This window comes from Lepidochelys kempii, chromosome 5, assembly GCF_965140265.1.
Source record: "Lepidochelys kempii isolate rLepKem1 chromosome 5, rLepKem1.hap2, whole genome shotgun sequence".
Taxonomy (NCBI): Eukaryota; Metazoa; Chordata; order Testudines; family Cheloniidae; genus Lepidochelys; species Lepidochelys kempii.
In genome coordinates this window covers 95,338,265-95,360,033 of record NC_133260.1, presented here as the reverse complement: position 1 = coordinate 95,360,033, position 21,769 = coordinate 95,338,265, and the positions used below count along the sequence as shown (strand labels likewise).

General features: G+C 40.4%; 1 protein-coding gene across 2 annotated transcripts in view; it reads left to right on the top strand.

Annotated features, from left to right (window-relative positions):
* The window catches only part of CEP78 (centrosomal protein 78), a 52,862-nt gene that overhangs the window by 28,186 nt on the left and 2,907 nt on the right, over nt 1–21,769 (top strand). For both annotated transcript variants that reach the window (XM_073345093.1, XM_073345092.1), the window contains 6 exons: nt 354–486; nt 3,363–3,408; nt 7,771–7,920; nt 15,760–15,837; nt 18,221–18,387; nt 20,655–20,808. In XM_073345093.1, the coding sequence (XP_073201194.1) occupies nt 354–486; nt 3,363–3,408; nt 7,771–7,920; nt 15,760–15,837; nt 18,221–18,387; nt 20,655–20,808 (728 nt within the window). The remainder of the gene's footprint in view (nt 1–353; nt 487–3,362; nt 3,409–7,770; nt 7,921–15,759; nt 15,838–18,220; nt 18,388–20,654; nt 20,809–21,769) is intronic.

Genomic DNA, 21,769 nt, shown 5'->3' with positions numbered 1-21,769 from the left:
GACCAAAGGTGGGGTGGGCACTTAGCTATACAGTCAGGAATGTGGTGCAGTCCATACTGTAAGCTAAATCAGCCTCTGGGCTAATGGATATAAGGATATATTCTCACTCTCTTGGTACTGAAGAATACCTGAACTATTTTCACTCAAGCATTCATAAACGAAAAATTCATTCTTAGTCAGAAACTCGCCCTGAAAAATTTCAGCTGGAAAGGTGTATGTTTGAGAAAGTTATGAGCAGCTGAAAGAGGATCCTTAAAATGGAAATGTCAAAGCAACCTTAACTCTAGCTATCTCTCCATGTTGTAACTGTAATAAACTCTCTCTTCTCTCCGTATTCCTGCTTTACGATACAGGATTAGCATCTAAAAAGTCCACACACCCTGGAAAGAGTCCATCTGATAAAGATAGCTATTCACCAAAACCATTACCACCAGGTGCATATGGTTTCCTACCTTGGCGTACTGCAGCGCGTGCAAAGAGGTGCAGGTGAAGTATTGAAAGCATGAGGAAGAAAATACAACATGCAGATTCTATCTTGGATTATGGTAGAATAAGTGGATGTGGTTTACAAAGGTCATACTGTAAGCACGGGTGGGAAACTTTTCTTTTTTTAAATATGGAGTTATAGTATCTCCTAGAACTGGAAGGGACCTCGAAAGATCATTGAGTCCAGTCCCCTGCCTTCACAGCAGGACCAAGTACCATCCCTTATTTTTGCCCCAGATCCCTAAATGGCCCCCTCAAGGATTGAGCTCACAACCCTGGGTTTAGCAGGCCAATGCTCAAACCACTGAGCTATCCCTCCCCTCTAATTCAGCTGATCAATTCCTTTTGTTGAGTCATATCACCTAGCATTAGTGACAACACTTTTTAATGCTTGTTACTCCTTTTAGCTCTGCTGTGCTAACACAACTGGGAGAGGCTAAGCAGGGTACTTATTCCTTCTTGTACATCATCAAGATAATTGTTTACTAAGTTCCAATCAGTTTATGCAACCATACAAATAAACATATAATTTATCTTTTTGTCATGTTTCTCCATCAGTCTGCTTTTGCCACACAGATTCACAAAACAACAGCCACTTTCTTTACTACTTTCCTACCTGGCTTATTTACCTGTCTGTCTTTTTATTTGCTGTGTTTTTCACCTAATGTGGAGTTAATTGAATTTCCCACATCTGCTCACTTTCTGTAACCTTTAAAAAGAAAGAGTGGGAAATCTTCCACAATTGAGACAGCAGTAAAGGCGCAAGAAATTGACCACTGGATCTGGGTGATGGAGGATCTTTGTTGAACCTCATCATCCAGGCAGGGTAAGGTATGCAGAAGTTTGTAATCCACTCTACATTAGCGGAATTGAGCAGCTCCTCAGAATGGGAGACTGTGTTGTTTGTGGTTAGAGGAATGATAGAGTTGGGGACACAAGCAGTGAAATGGGCCAAAGCTCTTCTCAGGTTAGAAGAGGCTAGCAGGAGGAGGTAATGGCCATGCATAGCTCCTAAGCCTTACAGGAGTTACCTGACCCTCCTCCTCCCCCACCCCACCTTGGGTGACAAAACTGACTCCAAACAATAGCAGAATAAATGTTAACTTCCACTACCCTAGCATATTCATTTTGGTGTGTTAACTTAATCATAACTTGAAAATTTAGTTGGATGCTCATGAATGATGCTGCATAATTTAATGTGGCTTGGCTACATCAATCAGCATGAGGGATGCCTTGCTGCCTAGTTTTTAGGCCTATTGTGCAACATACTACAAACAGCTTTGGTTACACCTGAGCTAACCTAGTGAAGACAGTTGGTCTGCACAAGTGTTTCAGAGGGCACAGACCAGGCCACAGTGATCTCTGCATTCATGACTTCTTTTGCAGCTAAGTGTCTAAGAGTGAAGCCACAAACATTGAAAAACTCCAGCTGGTACAAACATAATAGCAGTGGTTGCTGTAAACACATAAGTTTTGGACTCTGCTTTCTGCATTAGCTCCCCATTGAATATAGAATACAGTTCAGGGTTTCTCTCATGATACTAAAATCCCTCAATGGGATTGGCCCTACCTACCTGTGATACCACCTCATTTCTGACCATGACCTCCCAAGGTATCTGTATTCCTCTAGCACAATGAAATTGTCAGTTGACATGGCTCCCATCACCATAATCTTTGAGTGCTTCCCAAATATTTAAAGAGACATTAATATTGTTGTTTCTTTTTCTTCTGAGTTTGTTGGTGAAATTATTTCACTGGTTTATAGTTGTTTGGTGGAGGCCTGTGAATGCAGGGGACAGAACTTTCACAGAAGCTGGATCTAGTTTGAGGCACTCTCTCCTGTGAGGAATAAGACAGACCATAGACCTTACCACTTTCAGAATTAAATACAAAACTTATTTCTTTGACTTACTTTCCCTCAAGTTTTTTTGCACATCCACAAACATAGTCCCCCTTCAAAATATTATAATCAGGATATTTCTGCTAGAGATTGGGAAGGAAAAAAGAGTAATTGTTGCTATTTCTGGGTTGGTTGGTTGTTTGGTTTTTATTAAGGTGCTCAGATACCAGGGCACTAGGAGGGCTTTATAAGGACTTAAAAATACTGAGAGCATAATTTTGAAGGCACTAGGAATGCAGAGGTGTAACCGAAGGAAAAATCTGGTTTGCTACAGCCTTTCTTGCTGGTGGTGATGCACAAGAAGGAAAGGCTGCAGCTTACCATTATGAGCCTAGGTGCAGGTCTAACTTTTAGTTTACAAGTGAAAATAGCTCTTTTAAGCAATAATTTTGATCTTGCAAGCATTGAGACATTGGAATCCACAATGCCATTTTTACGTAGTTCCTGCATGAGCAGGTTTGGCCAAGGAAACGTACAATGAAACTGTACATGTAGTTACAAATAATTTATAAAATTAGAGGCCAAGATATGTAGAACTGGAAACCTAAAGTTATGTTCCTGAATACATATTTAATCATTTAAATGAGACCTGATTTTCAAAACTGTCAAGCACCCAACATATCTTATAAACTCCAAAGGCAGCTGCAATGGTGCCACATTAGGCTGCTTATTTAGGTTTCTAAATATGGACTTAGGAGCTTAACTTTAGCCACCTACTTTTGAAAGCGTGGCCTAAATCTTGATTAGAAAGTAGAGCTACTTTGTTGTACAGAACGATATTTTAATGAGTTTGTTCAAAGAATCCTGTAAAGTATTTTTATACCGTGTTTTAACTATTATTTCTTTTGAATATCTTAGCAATGTGTATTTGTAGGATCAAGACCTTTAATCAAAATTATACCTTGAAATTGCAGTGTTGACAAAATTACAATATTTTTCTCAAAAAACCCACCCTGATTTAAACATATCGTTGTAGGGGATTCCCAGTGGATGGTACCCAGGAGTTACCACTGAAGTTTCAGGTATGATTATCAGCTACATATCACTAGGTAGGCGCATGTTGCAGTACTGTAGATAATATGCTGAACAAATAAAAAAAAATCCTTTGTACCCAGAGAGCTTCCAGTATAAAACCACTTGTTTTTGCTGACAAAACAGAAGTGGAGTGTGTTTTTTATGGCTTAAATGGTTCCTGGAAGCATGGAAACTGTGTGTGTGAAAACACTTCATGGTCACACTTTGGGGAACATTTGGGAAGAATTTTTTTTTTTAAGCAATACTTGAGGTTTTATTTTCTTCCTTTGTGTCAGGTTTTTTTTTTTAAATTGCCAAATAAGTGGTTTTAATACTATTTTCTGAGTTTCTTTTTTAAATTAAGCAAATCTATACTTGTAAGACTCCAACATAACTAAGAAGAAGATAATTAAGATGGCATGGCTTTGCATTTTTTATTATTAAGGATGTTTGTGGTTCGAAAACTCCATACTACAGCATATCTTATCCCCCCTCAAGCCTTTGTGAAGACTAATTCCATACTGACTTAAACTGAAATAAATGTCCACATGAGAGGATTACATTGATTTCACTAAATCAGTACAGTGTTCTCATGTAGACAGGCCTCAGTTGTTTTTTGTTTTTTTAAAATTTAGCTTAAATCGAAATATTTTGAGTTTGGTTAATTGTTTTATAGAAGATATTGAGGGAAGAATACTAATGAAATCACTAGCACCAATCACCTGCTTTGAGGTTTCAGAGTAACAGCTGTGTTAGTCTGTATTCGCAAAAAGAAAAGGAGTACTTGTGGCACCTTAGAGACTAACCAATTTATTTGAGCATAAGCTTTCTTGAGCTACAGCTCACTTCATCGGATGCATACTGTGGAAAGTGTACACACAAAGCATGAAAAAATACCTCCTCCCACCCCACTCTCCTGCTGGTAATAGCTTATCTAAAGTGATCACTCTCCTTACAATGTGTATGATAATCAAGGTGGGCCATTTCCAGCACAAATCCAGGGTTTAACAAGAACGTCTGAGATGGGGGGGGGGGGCAGGTAGGAAAAAACAAGGGGAAATAGGTTACCTTGCATAATGACTTAGCCATTCCCAGTCTCTATTCAAGCCTAAGTTAATTGTATCCAATTTGCAAATGAATTCCAATTCAACAGTTTCTCGCTGGAGTCTGGATTTGAAGTTTTTTTGTTGTAATATCGCAACTTTCATGTCTGTAATCGCGTGACCAGAGAGATTGAAGTGTTCTCTGGCTGGTTTATGAATGTTATAATTCTTGACATCTGATTTGTGTCCATTTATTCTTTTACGTAGAGACTGGCCAGTTTGACCAATGTACATGGCAGAGGGGCATTGCTGGCACATGATGGCACATATCACATTGGTGGATGTGCAGGTGAACGAGCCTCTGATAGTGTGGCTGATGTTATTAGGCCCTGTGATGGTGTCCCCTGAATAGATATGTGGGCACAGTTGGCAACGGGCTTTGTTGCAAGGATAGGTTCCTGAGTTAGTGGTTCTGTTGTGTGGTATGTGGTTGCTGGTGAGTATTTGCTTCAGGTTGGGGGGCTGTCTGTAGGCAAGGACTGGCCTGTCTCCCAAGATTTGTGAGAGTGTTGAGTCATCCTTCAGGATAGGTTGTAGATCCTTAATAATACGTTGGAGGGGTTTTAGTTGGGGGCTGAAGGTGACGGCTAGTGGCGTTCTGTTATTTTCTTTGTTAGGCCTGTCCTGTAGTAGGTGACTTCTGGGAACTCTTCTGGCTCTATCAATCTGTTTCTTCACTTTCGCAGGTGGGTATTGTAGTTGTAAGAATGCTTGATAGAGATCTTGTAGGTGTTTGTCTCTGTCTGAGGGGTTGGAGCAAATGCGGTTGTATCGCAGAGCTTGGCTATAGATGATGGATCGTGTGGTGTGGTCAGAGTGAAAGCTGGAGGCATGTAGGTAGGAATAGCGGTCAGTAGGTTTCCGGTATAGGGTGGTGTTTATGTGACCATTGCTTATTAGCACCGTAGTGTCCAGGAAGTGGATCTCTTGTGTGGAATGGACCAGGCTGAGGTTGATGGTGGGATGGAAATTGTTGAAATCATGGTGGAATTCCTCAAGGGCTTCTTTTCCATGGGTCCAGATGATGAAGATGTCATCAATATAGGGCAAGGAGAGTAGGGGCGTTAGGGGACGAGAGCTGAGGAAGCGTTGTTCTAAGTCAGACATAAAAATGTTGGCATACTGTGGGGCCATGCGGGTACCCATAGCAGTGCCGCTGATCTGAAGGTGTACATTGTCCCCAAATGTAAAATAGTTATGGGTAAGGACAAAGTCACAAAGTTCAGCCACCAGGTTAGCCGTGACATTGTCGGGGATAGTGTTCTTGACGGCTTGTAGTTCACCTTTGTGTGGAATGTTGGTGTAGAGGGCATCTACATCCATAGTGGCCAGGATGGTGTTATCAGGAAGATCACCGATGGATTGTAGTTTCCTCAGGAAGCTTGCAACAAAGCCCGTTGCCAACTGTGCCCACATATCTATTCAGGGGACACCATCACAGGGCCTAATAACATCAGCCACACTATCAGAGGCTCGTTCACCTGCACATCCACCAATGTGATATGTGCCAGCAATGCCCCTCTGCCATGTACATTGGTCAAACTGGCCAGTCTCTACGTAAAAGAATAAATGGACACAAATCAGATGTCAAGAATTTTAACATTCATAAACCAGTCGGAGAACACTTCAATCTCTCTGGTCACGCGATTACAGACATGAAAGATGCGATATTACAACAAAAAAAACTTCAAATCCAGACTCCAGCGAGAAACTGTTGAATTGGAATTCATTTGCAAATTGGATACAATTAACTTAGGCTTGAATAGAGACTGGGAATGGCTAAGTCATTATGCAAGGTAACCTACTTCCCCTTGTTTTTTCCTACCGGCGTCCCCCCCCCCCCCCCCCCCCCGATCTCAGACGTTCTTGTTAAACCCTGGATTTGTGCTGGAAATGGCCCACCTTGATTATCATACACATTGTAAGGAGAGTGATCACTTTAGATAAGCTATTACCAGCAGGAGAGTGGGGTGGGAGGAGGTATTTTTTTCATGCTTTGTGTGTATATAAAAAGTTCTACGCTTTCCACAGTATGTATCCGATGAAGTGAGCTGTAGCTCACAAAAGCTTATGCTCAAATAAATTGGTTAGTCTCTAAGGTGCCACAAGTCCTCCTTTTCTTTTTGCTTTGAGGTTGACGTCATTACATCTGTTACTGAAAGCATGATTATCTTATTGATGGTAATTTTAAAAAAATTGTCTGTAGGGGGCAAAGAGCCCTGACAGTTACAGCAAAATTTGCCATTCTCATATTTAGGTGTGATTTTAATGGAATAACGTCACTTTTTCAATGGAATAACGTCTCAACTGGAATCTGAGCTGATCAGGAATTAAACTAGCTTCCAGCATAACTTTAGTATTTCAGGGAGCTGCTCTAAGTTATGACCTTGCCTGGGTACCTCTGAGCATCTTTGCAACCCAGAGCTGTGCAGAATTACTGAAGCACTGTGCGCTATAACTGCCTCTCCTGCCTGCAGGCAGTCAGGTTCCCATCTGTCATAACAGAACTTAGGAGATCTCTGGGTAAGACAGTGGTTAGGATTTATCTTATGTATTACCTGTGTAGGGGGAATTCTCCCTTCGTCTGCTAAGGGGCTTTTATGGCCCCTATGCACTGTTACAGCAGAATTCAGGGACTGAGGGGAGAATCCTTCCCCATGTTTTTATTTGTACTATTAAGTGTCTTACACACTACTGACACTGCAGTGTTTCAAAATAACAACTGTCAAACTGTTGTTTTTGATTTTCCTGAGGCAGTGAGGCTAAATGTGTTGTCACTCAGAACCACTGCACTGTATGTTCTGTGGAGATCATGCTTACATACAAACATGAAGAACCCTGTCATAATTGTAACAAAAATTTACCATCCAGGCACAACATTTACCTCTGTGCCCATTGTTATGATAATGAAACAATTAATATTTTAATAGTTTCTGGTGCTTAAAAAATACCCTTCCTGGTTGAATAAAATGTTTCAAGTTGAGTGTAAAGAGAGGCTACAAATAAAGTAAAAGCATCTGACAGGTGATACTCTGCCCCATTTTGGCATAGAAATTTCTTTTCAAAGGATTTATCATTCTCCTTCCACATGCACACTTATTTCTAGATTGTGTGGAACTATTTAAAATGAACATGTTGCAACTAATTCAGAAGAAAGAACTTGGTGGATGACAGCTTCTAATCGGAAGTGTTCACTAATATTGTATGACTTATTTCCTTGTTAAGCATTGTTTAATAATGCTCGTATGTTCACTTATTTCATATAAGCAGACAGGCATTCCTGTGAAAGTGACAGTGGAAAGTGCTTCTACATCTGAAACTGAAGAAACAGAAGGGGCTTTAGAGGACATTATGCATGATTCTGATTTGACAAAATCCCCAGTTAAAACTAATGTAAGACGATATCAACAATTAAGGGTAAGAAGAAATAATTTAGTTCTTCAGAGTTTTCAAAAGATGAGTGCATAGAGCTTCTATTTTTCCAGAAAAATGGGGTTTTAGAATTAGGTTTAAATGGGTAAATAATCACTGAAAGGGAACTCTGAATATTTGCGTTCTTCTGTTATAACATATGGCGTATATGCCTCCATTCAACAGGGTATTTTAAGCACAGTTCCTGTCCTCAGTGGTTAAGGAGAACAGTTTGTCACCCTTCTCTTTACAACAACCTTTTACATGCTTGAAGACTGTTATTCTGTCCTGCGTCAGTCTTCTCTTTTCCAGACTAAACAAACCCAGTTTTTTCAGGGTTTCCTAAGGGGTCATGTCTTCTAGACCTCTAATAATTTTTGTTGCTCTCCTCTGGACTTCCTTCAGTTTGTCCATTTCTTTCTGGAAGTGTGGTGCCCAGTACTGGACACAGTACCTTATCAGTGCTGAGTAGAGTGGAAGAACTACTTTTCGTGTCTTGCTGACTTTTTTCATGCTAAATATGCTAGAATGATGTTTTGATTTTATTTTTTTGCGACAGTATTACGCATATTTAGTTTGTGAGCCACTGTAAGCTCCAAATTGTTTTCTGCAGTACTCCTTCCTAAGCAATCATTTCCCATTTTGTGTTTTTGCAATTAATTAATTATTCCTTCTGAAGTGGAATGCTTTGTATTTGTCCATATCAAATTGCATCCTATCTAATTCAGGTTTCAGAGTAACAGCCGTGTTAGTCTGTATTCGCAAAAAGAAAAGGAGTACTTGTGGCACCTTAGAGACTAACCAATTTATTTGAGCATGAGCTTTCGTGAGCTACAGCATCCGATGAAGTGAGCTGTAGCTCACGAAAGCTCATGCTCAAATAAATTGGTTAGTCTTTAAGGTGCCACAAGTACTCCTTTTCTTTTATCTAATTCAGACCATATTTCTAGTTTGTCAAGATCATTTTAAATTTTAATCTTGTCCTCCAAAGTGCCTGCAATCCCTCCCAGCTTGGTATCGTCTGTAAACTTTATAAGTGTACTTTCTATGCCATTATCCAAATAATTTATGAAGACATTGAAGAGAACGGGATGCAGGACAGATCCCTGCAGGACCCCACCTGACATACCTTTCCAGATTGACTGACTGTGAATCATTGATTACTCTCGGAGTACATTTTTCCAACCAGTTGCACATCTGCCTTATCATAGGTTTGTCTAGGCCAGAGGTGGGCAAACTGTGGCCCGCAGGCCACATCCGGCCTGCGGGAGCCTCCTGCCTGGCCCGATCGACTATCCCCTGGCCCTGCTGTTCCCTCTCCCCCGCAGCCTCAGGTCACTGCGCTGCTAGCGCAATGCTCTGGGTGGCGAGCTCCTCTCGGGCAGCCCAGCTGCAGAGCCGCAGCCTGACCGGGCGCTCTGTCTTGCGTGGTGGCGTGGCTGGCTCCAGCTGCGCGGCTGCCTGTCCTGGCGCTCTGGCGGCGTGGCTGTAGCACCGCCAGTCACCAGTGTTCCAGGCAGCGCGGTAAGGGGGCAGGGAGTAGGGGGGTTGGATAGAGGGCAGGAGAGTTCAGGGTGGTGGTCGGGTCTGGGGTGTGGATAGGGGGCAGGATGGTCAGAGGGCAGGGAACAGGGTGGTTGGATGGGGCAGGGGTCCTGGGGGGGGGAAGCAGTCAGGAATGAGAAGAGCAGTTGGATGGGGCAACGGGGGGCAATCAGGGGCGGGAGTTCCGGGGGCTGTCAGGGGACAGGGAGTTGTGGGGGGTGGGGTGGGGCAGGGGTCCTGGAGGGGGGCCGTCAGGGGACAGGGAAGAGTTGGGGTTGGATGGGGAAGGAGTCTCAGGGGACGAGAAGCGGGGGGGGGGGAGGGGGGTCAGATGGGGGTCGGGCCATGCCTAGCTGTTTGGGGAGACACAGCCTTCCCTAACTGGCCCTTCATACAATTTCAGAAACCTGATGCGGCCCTCAGGCCAAAAAGTTTGCCCGCCCCTGATCTAGGCTGTATTTCCCTAGTTTGTTTATGAGAAAGTCATGTGAGACGGTATCAAAAGCCTTACTAAAGTCTAGATGTATTACATCTATTGCTTTTGCCCACCCTGTCAAAGAAGGATATTAGATTGGGTTGATGTGATTTGTTCATGACAAATCCATGTTGTCTGTTACTTATCACTTTATTACCTTCTAGATGCTTACAAATTCATTGTTTGATTTTTTTGCTCTGTTATCTTTGGGATACCGAAGTTAAGCTGACTGGTCTATAACTCCCTGGGTTTTCCTTAGTGCCCCCTTTCTATAGATAGATACTATATCGCATTTTTTGAGTCTTCTGGGATCTCTCCTGTCCTTCACGAGTTCTCACAGATAATCACTCATGGATTAGCGATCTCTTCAGCCAGTTCTTAAGTATTCTAGGATGTATTTTGTCAGATCCTACTGACTTGAAGACACTTTAAGTAATTCTTAATTTGTTTTTTCCCCTAATTTAGCTTCAGATCCTACCCCATTTACACTGGTACTCACTGTTAGTTGTCTGATCACTGCTAACCTTTTTGGTGAAAATGAAACAAAAATGGCATTTAACACTTCAGCCATTGCTGTGTTTTCTGGTACTGTCTTTCCCTTCTCATTTGAGGAATGAGCCTGCCTTGTCCTCTGTCTTCCTCTTGCTTCTAATGTATCTGTAAAATGTTTCCTGATGTACGAATCTATAAGAGCAATAATGAGGTGGTTATTTCTGTTTCCTTAAAAATTCATAGAGGGAGTAAATGTATTTTTAACATAGTTTTTTTTTTAAATAAAATACTTTAATGTACCTTGTACAAAAATGTTTTTAAAAGTAAATTGAAATTAGAGTTACTTTAAAGCTCCATTTGCAGTCGAGCTTTACAGTAACATCTTTTTCATTTCCTCGTTGTTCTTCCCGATTCCTTTGCTTGCTATCTATAGCAAAATGAAGAGTGACAGCAAGACTCCCTGACAGCTGCTACAAACATCTTCATACAGAGTGTGTTATAATGATGTGTGGAAGAAAAGGAAAATAAGGGGTTTGTTTTAATGGTTCAGTAATACTGATATGGTAATATAGTCGTATTACTATAAAACACTCCCCCTCAGGTAGAATAACTAGACACTGAAATGCTAGCTGTTGAGAATCTAGTTTGCAAAAGATACCTTGCCACCAAGTTAACATAATTTTAAACCCCACACTTGCAGTCGTTTTAGCTTCAGATCACTCCATTTGAGCTATCGCTCATTGTATCTGATTGTACTGATTAGGTTCTTAAAGATTTATCCAAGGACATAGATTGTTTTTTATGTAATCAAAATAAATAAAATATTAACTTATTTAGCTTAGTGGCAGATCTATGCTCTTTCTGAACATAGAGAACTATTGGGACATGGAGGAGACAGCAGAATGACTGACTGTACTTCAATATAGGTTCTCTTGCAAAGGGAGAACCTACTACATGTCTTACTTGAAAAATCCTAGCCTGGGAAGGGGATGGAGGATATGGGGAGTAGGTATTTTTTTATATTTAGAACTAAGCTTTTCTTGGAGAGTGAACAAATTCAGTGCATTTTGAAACATATCTGAAAAATGCCTTCACAGTGTCCTGCCCTTCCTATTAACTGCGGGCCAGATTCTGATACCTGTCACATTGAGTAAGTAGTTCCTGGTGCAGTGGGTAGTTGGTTTATTTCAATGCGACTATTCAAGAGTCAGAGTACTATTGAATGTGAAAAGGATGACATAATGTGGCGTTTAAATTCATTGCTTCCTTTTGTCCTATGCTTCTTGCCATAATGGCAACTTACAGTCTCTTTAATTCTTATAGTCAATATAATAATAGTGTAGTTCATTTTTAAAACAAGATAAAGCGATTCTGAAATTTTAAATGAAAACGCCAATGTTTTTCAAAACTAAATAAAAATAGGAACTGATATACTCCTTCCCTCCACTAGAGGGAATCAGAAGTGCTTGAACTGGCTCTTATGCAGAGTGGAAAGCTCTAAGGATTATACAGTTGTAAGTAGTGATTTAAATGGTGGACTTCACCCTCCACGTAGTGCAATCTCTAACTTTACAGAAGCACTGCAGGTGTTTATATAATATGTGAAAAGGGTTAGCCTGTTTTTTTTCTTTTAGTTTTTAAAGGCTAATCTGTCCGGTAATTTATCTAGTATTAGCGATCTAATGTGAAACCATAACTGCAAAGGAGTTAAGGACCGATTTTGTTTCCTCCTTAAACCTATCCCTGTAGTATCCATGGAATTCTGTAAGGCTCTTGTGACAGTCTTCTCTCTGTGCTTCACTTTACGCAAGTCAGAAACTGTCTGGAGATATAACTCCCCTTGACAAATTTCAGTAAACGATTTTCTGCATAAGGATTGCAGAAGAGGGTAAACTAACTAAAGGACACATTTCAAAAGTGAGTACCAAGGCTGCATAACAAACCTGGCACATGCACCTGTTTTAACATGACAAATGGGTGCAATTACGTCAACTACACTAGACATTTTGGCTTTAATAATACTTAGGAGGAGATTCACCAGAAACTATTTTTTCCTCTCTACAGTGCAGACATTTATTTGCAAGTTCCTAATTAAGGGTCTGATCCTGCAAACACTTACTCTCAGTGGTAGTGCCTACCACCTTCAGTAAATCCTACTGAAGTTGATTTTTTGGAACTGTTAATAGTAGTAAGCAGTGTGCCAGTAGTATTTGCATTATTGGGCAAATGTATAAGACCTAATTTACTTTTGATGGGCAAGTATGTAATAATGATAATTAAGAAGTCTGTTACATGTGGTATATTAAACTGGCAGAGCCTAGTTAAAGAATTACATAATGTAATAGAGGGGTGGCCAACCTGATTCTGAGAAGGAGCCAGAATTTACCAATGAACATTGCCAAAGAGCACAGTAATATGTCAGCAACCCCACATCCGTTACCCCACTCCAGCTCCCAGTGCCTCCGTCCTACTTGCAGCCCCACCAATCAGCGCCTCCCCCTCCCTCCCCACGCCTCCCACCTGCCGCAATCGGCTGTTTCGCAGTGTACAGGGGCTCTGGTGGGGAGGGGAGAGGAGCGAGGGCATGGCAGGCTTGGGGGAAGGGGTGGAGTGGTGGCAGGACCTGGGGCAGAGCAGAGGGTTGAGCAGTGACCACCCCACAGCACATTGGAAAGTTAGCATCTGTAGCTCCAGCCTCAGAGTCAGCGCCTATGCAAATGAAATTGTTAGACCTAAAGAATTACTGTAGGGCTGTTTGCAGTACTATTTGAAAGTTTATCCTTTTATTTTATTTTATTTTTATTTATTTTTACAAGCCTCTATTTTCAAGGGTTTAACTGTGCTATAAACTTTTGCCCTGGGAAGAAATGTAGTGACTTAGCCAAAACAGCAAACATTAAAATAAATAAACTTTTGCCACCTTTTGAATGCTGAACCAAGTTTGTTCCCAGTGCAAAAGTATATTGCTATTTTAAATCCCTAAAAACAAGAGAATTGCTTGGTAACGTTAGAGAAAAACTTAAATGATGTTGCAAAGAGCGCTTTGAGAATTGGTCAGATCCATAAAATCTATGGCTGACTCCAAAGTTGTTCTTCAAACATAGCCGGCCTGGATTCCAGGATGAGGTGATGTATGCACCTCAGCATGCAAATATGGAACTTTCTGAATACTAGTGTCTCTGTTGCACACAATCTGCATATCTTGTTGTTGTCCTCACTTACCCATCAGACAATGCAGAAGGAGATGCAGCCCCAACTGTTATGCAATTTCTTCTGATGTAGGCAAGAAGCAGGAATGCAGTAACATCTGCTGTCTGTTCCCTCAGAAAAATCTTTGAGGGTTTTTTTATGCTCTTAGGGTATTTTTAATGTACAGTTACACACTGGCAAAAAGAAATCAGTTTTGGCATTATTGGAATGTTTTCCTGAGCATCTCTGAATTCTCCCCCCGCCCCACAAATCCCCCTTTTTCTTGATTTGTGATAGTGAAGACCAAGTCCCCTTTGTGATGGCACAAACTCTGCCATAGATAAGTACCTTTAGCACTTGTGAAGGAAGAAGTCTGTATCCAGCTAGATATGTCTCTAAGATAAGTTTCTGTGAGGCTTTCTACATATCAATAGCTGTCCTTGCATAAACTCGCCTCTGGCTCTGAATACCTGGAGGAAGATGAGGCTGTAGAAGGCCCATTCTCATATTTTTAGTCTGTGAATGATCCTGTCACTTGAACCACCAGCCTCCCTAACCCAGGATTGCAAGACTTTCCAGAAACTCTTGAGAAGCCTAGCTGAAGTCCTGGACTTGGAGTTGTTTGTAACTTGTTATGGGGTAATTCCGTCAGCACCTTTTTTTAACTAAGTGTGTTCTAGAACTTGCAATAGACCTCTTGCTTACCCCTAGATCCATTCCTCCCACCTCCTAAAAGAGCTGACCTTTTTTTTAAGGTTCCACAGGAGTATCGTTTTTAATATTCCTTCTGTCTTGGACACTGATGGGAATTTGATTGCATCCATGTGCACTAACTTCCCTTCTTACCCACTATTTTTTTTACCCACTATTTTGGCGTCTTACAATAGATGATTGATATTAGAGGAAGGAACTGAATGCCAGTTGGGTATCTGTTCACTAATGTGAACTTGAATGGTGGTAAATGTAGCACCAAAAGACATTACTATCCAAAAAGTTCAGAGGCTGTGCACAATACCTACATTTTGGATCCATGCATGTAATCATGTGGGAGAATCACAGTTATAAGGACAAGTAACTGTTGGTTTTTTTTTTTTTTTTCTTTGGTGCCACAAGACCACATTAGTTATAGTACCTTAAATGGGATAATGGATGGAAGAATATCTGTTTCTAAGTGCTTCTAATAGCAGTGTTGGCCAGTCCTGACAGAATAAGCTCCATGTGTGACCTGTCACTTCAGGAGAGGCAGCCAATAGCTTCTCCAGCCCTCGTCGTATACATCTTTGCTGTAACTCTGCTCTACTTTCCTTTTAGCCTGTGCAGATTTCCATCTTCACTGATCAGTATTCAAGAATCTCTCCTACACTGGTGGTCTTGGAGCATGGTTTTAAACAGGAGTATAATCCAAAATGTCATATTCCAGTTTAGTCTTGCTTTCTTTTATCTGAATTCTTTAATTTTGATTGAGATCTTTATTTTCTTGCCTTATAATAATATTAATAATAAATATGGTTTATTAACCCTAACAGAGGGCTTGGGGTCCTGAAAAATAAAAGTATTAAAATAAAGAACCTCTTTAATCCAATCAAGTAACCAGTTGAGGGGAGATCTAGTATTGGAGGGTAACACCTATAACTTTGAAATCTTCATATTCCTGTAAACATTCATAATCCTGGATGATAAATACCTACCAAAAGCATAAATGTAGCTATCAAGTAAAAATGCATTTTACTTTTTCTAACCCCACTCTGAGATTTGACCAGCTAGACTTATTTATTTTTAAAACAAGACAGACAAAAAGAAAAACAGAAACGATCCCTGCATTTAAAGTTGGAGACACAAAACTATTGAAAAATGTTGGCAATAACATTTAAAGTTTTAAAGTAAACATTTTATTCGCATTTAAACTTTTTTATTTTAATCTAATGTCATTTTATTAAAAAACAAAAAGTACTTCCCTCTCCTTTGTTCACCATCAAATCTCCCCACTGCCTCAAAATTACATATTAGTAAACCAAAAATGATGTTCTTGCAGTCAACTATATCATATCCATAATGAAAGTGTACATCCAGTGAGAACACAAATATATTTATAGAGTATTTAGGTGTGTCTGATACTTTAAAGATAATATTCTACTTTCTGACAGACAGAGCTGGAAGAATGTCTTTTAAAATTAAAGGAAGAAAGAAGGGCAAGAGTAAAGGCCGATGAACGGATAATGGAGGTAGTTATTGTTTGTTTAATATTAAATATCAGTTCACATTTGCTTTTATAGCTGCATACGTTGTATTACCTAAATGTTTAGTTTGGAGTAACTATCAATGACAATTAGGTGTGCATTAATATATTATATAATGGTCAAGCCAAATTATGTGAACTAATTTTTAAAAAAATCTGGGTTTGAATTGCTTAAAAATGATGAGTTCCATTATTTTCTATAGAGGCTCTTTGTACATTGATGAGCCTGGTATATCTAAACACTTTCCAGTTGTGTACTAAGTGACGTGACTAACGTCCATCACATGTTTGTTCTCTCACCATCTCTGCAGGAGGAGAAGTGCATACAAGGGAGTGACTTTTTTGGTAGAATGTTGTTTAATATACATGCTGCTATATGCTAGAGAAGGCAAGGTCAAAGAAATGCATATTTCACTTTTCATTGAAGGTGGTGAGGTTTATGATGGTCTTTAGCTCCTGAGGGAGTTCATTCCACAGACTTGGATTGGCTTCTGAGGATGTTATATCTTCCATACACATGAGCTTCACCCTTATTATAATGAGCTCCATTGTGGCATAGGAGCATAATTGTTGAGCATGGTCTTTATCATGGAGCTTTAGGTGATCTTTTAGATATCCTGGAGCACCTTGAAGATGGGGACAAACACCTTGAACTCAATTTTTTGTATTCTGTGGGAAGCCAATGTGGAACAGAGGACAGGATTGATGTCTTCACAGTAGCCTGTATTGCTGAGAGACACACTGCAGCATTCTGTACTAGTTAGTTTCCTAAATACTGCAGGCTTCATGCCCAGGTATATTGCATTGCTGTGGTCCCAGATAAGAAAAGGTGTGAATAACTAAGGTCAAAGTAATGTGTGTCATTTACCAGCTTGAGAGAAATGGTGACATTTGTATTTAGTCATGTGTGTTTGCCCTCTTGGTCTCTTACTGCTGGTCCTATTTCAGAGTCTTGAACTCCAGTTTTAGCCCAGCTGCTGTTTCAGTGTGCTTTCAGTATCTAGCATCCAGGCCACTTCGATTAATCACTCTTAGCAAAAAGTGAACAGTCTTTGCTTGTGATTTATAATAGGCAATCAATTAACTATTTCTCTGTGGAGTTACTAGTAAGAGTATCTTGGCTAGAGAGTAACAAGTAAATAGGATTCCTTTAAACAAAACTCAGCTTCAAAGAAACAGAATACATGAGTGGATTTGGGTTCTTATATAGAGTTTAGATTGGTGTTAAATGTTGGGGTTTAAATGTGGCAGTACTCTTCCAAGCTCAATCCATGTGAGTTGCCATGAGGCATCACTCCCAGTACAAGATGCAGATGTCCAAAATATAATTGTGTGTACACTCTAGGTGTCATTGGACAGCTTGAGCTTGGCTGTCCCACAGTAGGTTTGGAATAATATCTGTGGGCACTGTTGAGCTCCTAGGGCTTGGCTTCCCATTGGTGGGGCACTTAGATGTCTTGCTGGGCTTTTTTGGCTTGGCTCTCCCTTAATGGGGATCAGATGCTCTACTCTGCTAAGTTCCTTGTTTGGGGAGAAAAAAGATAAGTCATGGTACTCTTTCAAACACCACCCGCAGTAGATTGTGCAGATCTGTAAACCCCTCTCCTTATTTGCATGCTTTCATGAACAATGAAATATTTAGGCCATGTCTACACTACCAATTACATTGGCAAAGCTTATGTCACTTAGGGGTGTGAATAAAACACCCCTCGAGTGACATAGTTTCGTCAGCATAAATGGTAGCGTGCACAGTGCTATGTTGTTAGGAGAGCTTCTCCCGCTGACATAGCTACCACTGCTCTTTGGGGATGGTTTAATTATGTTGAGGGTAGAGTTCTCTCCTGTTGGCGTAGAGTGGCTACATGAGAGATCTTACTGTCGTGCAGCTGCATCAGTACAGCTGTGCTTCTTGTAAGGTCCCTAGTGTAGACATAGCCTTAGAGTTGACATTCTAATCATCTGCATCTGAAGTAAGACCTTACTAAGAAGTATGGGGGGCAGTTCACAGCTTTCAAAGCTATTCCAAATACAGGAGGACAGTGCTACACTGCAGACTTGCTTTTTTTCTTCAATGAAAGCGAACATTCTGGGTCACAAAAAGGCAGCTGGCGAAAGGTGCCACTGTACTCGCCCAATCTGAGATCTGCTTTAGACACTTGTAACACTAAATATAAAGAGAGTACTAACCTTTGCTAAGAGGTGCCTCTTTGTGGATAATGATTACACTTGGTTGTTTAAAGATTTTCACGGAACACTTTTTTCACCTAAAAGAGCACAGTTTGAAATGCCTTACATCCTTTTTCAAGGTTTATATCATCCTCAGTGATAACATTAAGTGATACTTATTTTTTTCTCACCCTTTTTTGTAGCTGGAAGTTGAAAATGCCCGGTTAAGGAATCTAAACTTCTCTCTGTCTGAGGTTCTTCATGCACAGTCAGTAACCAACATGATTCTGGAAGATGAAGGTGTTCTGGGCAGCATTGAGACCTCTTTCCAAAAGTTTCATGCTTTTTTAGACCTTCTTAAAGATGCTGGGTAGGTTATTGTAATATCTGAGTATTTTACCTTTTCCTATTAAATCTTCCTCCTCTTCCTGCCCCCTCTTCCTCCTGATAGGGCCTGCCTACCCTTCAGGTATCTAGGAGGATCTTATGGGTCACCTAAACACCTGGAGGGGAGGCATGCACTATTGGGAATAAATAGAAAATAAACTTCCCCCTCTCCAATTTTTTTTCCTCATTTCACCCAAGCTAAACCAAATCAAGTTTACTTACTTGTCTCTAGGATAGACTTTTAGGATCTCCAACTCCCTCCTCTTTTTCTTTTTCTTAAGAGAAGGAAGTTTCTTCTCCTTCTTACCAAGCATTCTTTACTGGAGTCACCTCCGATTCCCAGCAGCTCTGGAAATATGGCTCTCAGAAATCCAAGTGCTGAGAGGGGAGTTCCCTCTCCGACTGCACATGGGACCTCTGGTCTCAGACTCTGATTAGAGGCGGCAGTCTGAGTTTGTTTTGTTGAACCTTCTACTATCTTTCCAAGAACAGTTCCTCTCCCCCATTGGCTTTTTTCTTGTCTCAGAAAATACAGTATGACTTTGCCATGACAACCCTAGAATGGAGAGCATGGCCTGGAGGCTTTCCTCTCCACCCTTAAAAGGTATACACTTACAGGTCTAAATCAAAAAAGAAAAGCGTGGCCACACAAAAGCTATGGCAGAATTAAATGAACAAGTTATATTTTTGGACCTTAAGATTGGCTCTTTAGTGGTCTTGTCTGAGATGAAGAAATAAACACAGGAAAATCTCAATCCAAAAATCTCCAATGAATTTTGTAGGCCAGATGATTAAAAGTTGACTAATTAGTGGCTTTCGATCATTCTCTCATGTCTTATGAGCAAATACGGCTTTTGTAAGTTCCACTCACACAGCTCTTTCTATCACACAGTCCCTGATTCAGCAGTGATAGAGGTAGCTTTCCAAACGGCTTCTACTCCAAAAAATATGTCTACTACCTCATGAACACATTGCACTTGGAGAAAGATGGAAGAACTTTTTTCTTCCTGTGCGGATATCACTTCAGACGTGAACTCTCCAGTTAAGAAGGGACTGTCCATAGAGCCCCTAGACCAGGGATTGGCAACTTTTGGCACGCGGCCCCTCAGGGAAATCCTCTTGTGGGCCGGGATGGTTTGTTTACCTGCAGCATCCACAGGTTTGGCCGATCGCAGCTCCCACTGGCCACAGTTTGCCATTCCAGGCCAATGGGGGCTGTGGGAAGCTGTGTAGGCCGAGGGATGTACTTCATGGGGTCAGTCTTAGTTGGAAATTTTTGTACTCCCCATTGATGAGGGAAATTTCCTACTACTTGCTGCTTTCCATCAGTGCAGGAGTGGTGGATCAGCTTGTAAACACTTTGGAAGGGATAGTAGTGAATAAGTTAAATTAATGGTACTTTTTTTCCTCACTATTGTTTTCGTGTGTGTACTTGTATTGCATGTTCCTTTTGATGTGTGTGTCGTTTCTGTCATTTAAGAGTAGGATTAATATGAGACAAGTGAATTATTCTTAGTATGAGTTCTTTGGGAATGAGACTTCTTAAGTCAGAAAGACCTTTGAAATAAAAAATTTTCCTTAGAAAAAAATGTTCAAGAATGACTGTGTTCATGTTTTTAAATTAATTTTTATCCTGTCTTGTATACTTAGTCAATGTTAACAGGGATTTTTGTTGGTCATTTGAATTTTTTCCTCTCAGGTCACTATTTTGTATTCTAGAACCACAAGATGTGTGTTGTAATCCTGTCAGTTGATCTGCTTGACAAAAACTGTAAGGTTTTCTTCTCTCTAGGCCAAACTGTGATTTTCTTGCTCACATTGAATATTATCTGACTGCATATATAGCCCCATTGATTTCACTGGGAATCGGGATTAATAGGGAAATTTAGTTTTATTAACAATGAATAATATCACAATCTGCCTTTCTGGTAGTACTGGGCAGAAAAGGTAACGCATAAGATACAAGCATCTACTCTTCCTTTCCCAGCAACCCTTCCATCTCTACTGCTTCTTAGCTTCCCAGTTGAAGGTGTCTTAGTTGTAGTGCAAAAGCAGGAAGGCAACTCCTGTAGCTTACAGTAGCCATAATTTTTAATTATCCTTGGACTCCCCAGGCTTTAGAAAAGCCTAAAATTAAAAGGGAAAATTCAAACAAATATTTATTTTGCAACAGCTCTCTTTCTTCCTCTGGTACAGGTAACTACTGCTCATTCTGGAAAGATCACATTTTACATACATTTTTTTTAACAGACTTGGGCAACTTGCTACAATAGCTGGGATAGACCAATCTGATTTTGGTTTGTTGGGCCATCCCCAAATGAATTCTACTGTCAGCAAACCTGCTATTATACAAAAAGAGAAATCCTATGAGGAAGAAAGACAGGAACAAACACAGAATAGCAAAGTAAGTGTCGGGGAGAAAAATCTGAAGAATAATTGTGGTAGTATACTTTATTTCCTGGTTATTACCCCACTGTATGTGATATTCATACATTGGTAAAGGACACATGAACATTTCTTAGATCCTCAGAATCTCCTATATCGTGTAGAGGGGGCATGTGCAGAAGTGTGTGTGTGTCTAAAATCTGTGTGAATATAAATGTATGACATACTACTGAAGTGTGAAAACCATCCATTAGTAATGCAGGTTATCCCAAACCAGTACAAGTACCACACCTTTCTGGATGTGTCACTCTTTACAGAAAATCATTTTAAATGGTGTATTTTTTGTATTTCTTATACTTAAAAGTCAGGTTTTCTTAGCTAGCATGATTCCTGCTGTAGAAGCTTTGGAAAGGGAAGAGAATTACTTTGAATACAATTTAGAAATGTCTACAAATTACCTAAATTAGTTTTATATATAGGTGTTACAACTTTAAAATCTGATGTTAGAAACAAGTGCTGCGTGTTCCATGGAAAAGTTGGGAATTTCCCCTTTCATTAGTATAAAGTTCACATTTCTTGCCCTGATGGGCGGGGCGCTTATATTAAATGTTAAACCTGCCATTAATCCTAAGCAGCAGGAGAGTATAAATTTGTAATATGGTGCTGACAAGATAAAGCTTAGCAGCATGTTCTGAAAGTTAACAAACTTTTTTGAGTCTGTTGGACTAAGGGGAAGTGAATTCCAGAGTTGAGCCCTTAAGTAAGAACACCCATTCTAAAGATGTGCAGATCTGGGGGCTGTCAGCTTGAGTGTTCCAGAGGATCTTAACTGCCAGGTTAAAAAATGAGTGGGTATCCAAAACCTGGTCTACCCCAGGAAAATTTGCTATGCTACAATATCATTGTAACCCTGTAACATGCTTGTAACATGCTTCACATCCACATTAAAAGTACTCTAAATGGTTTACAAGCATGCTACC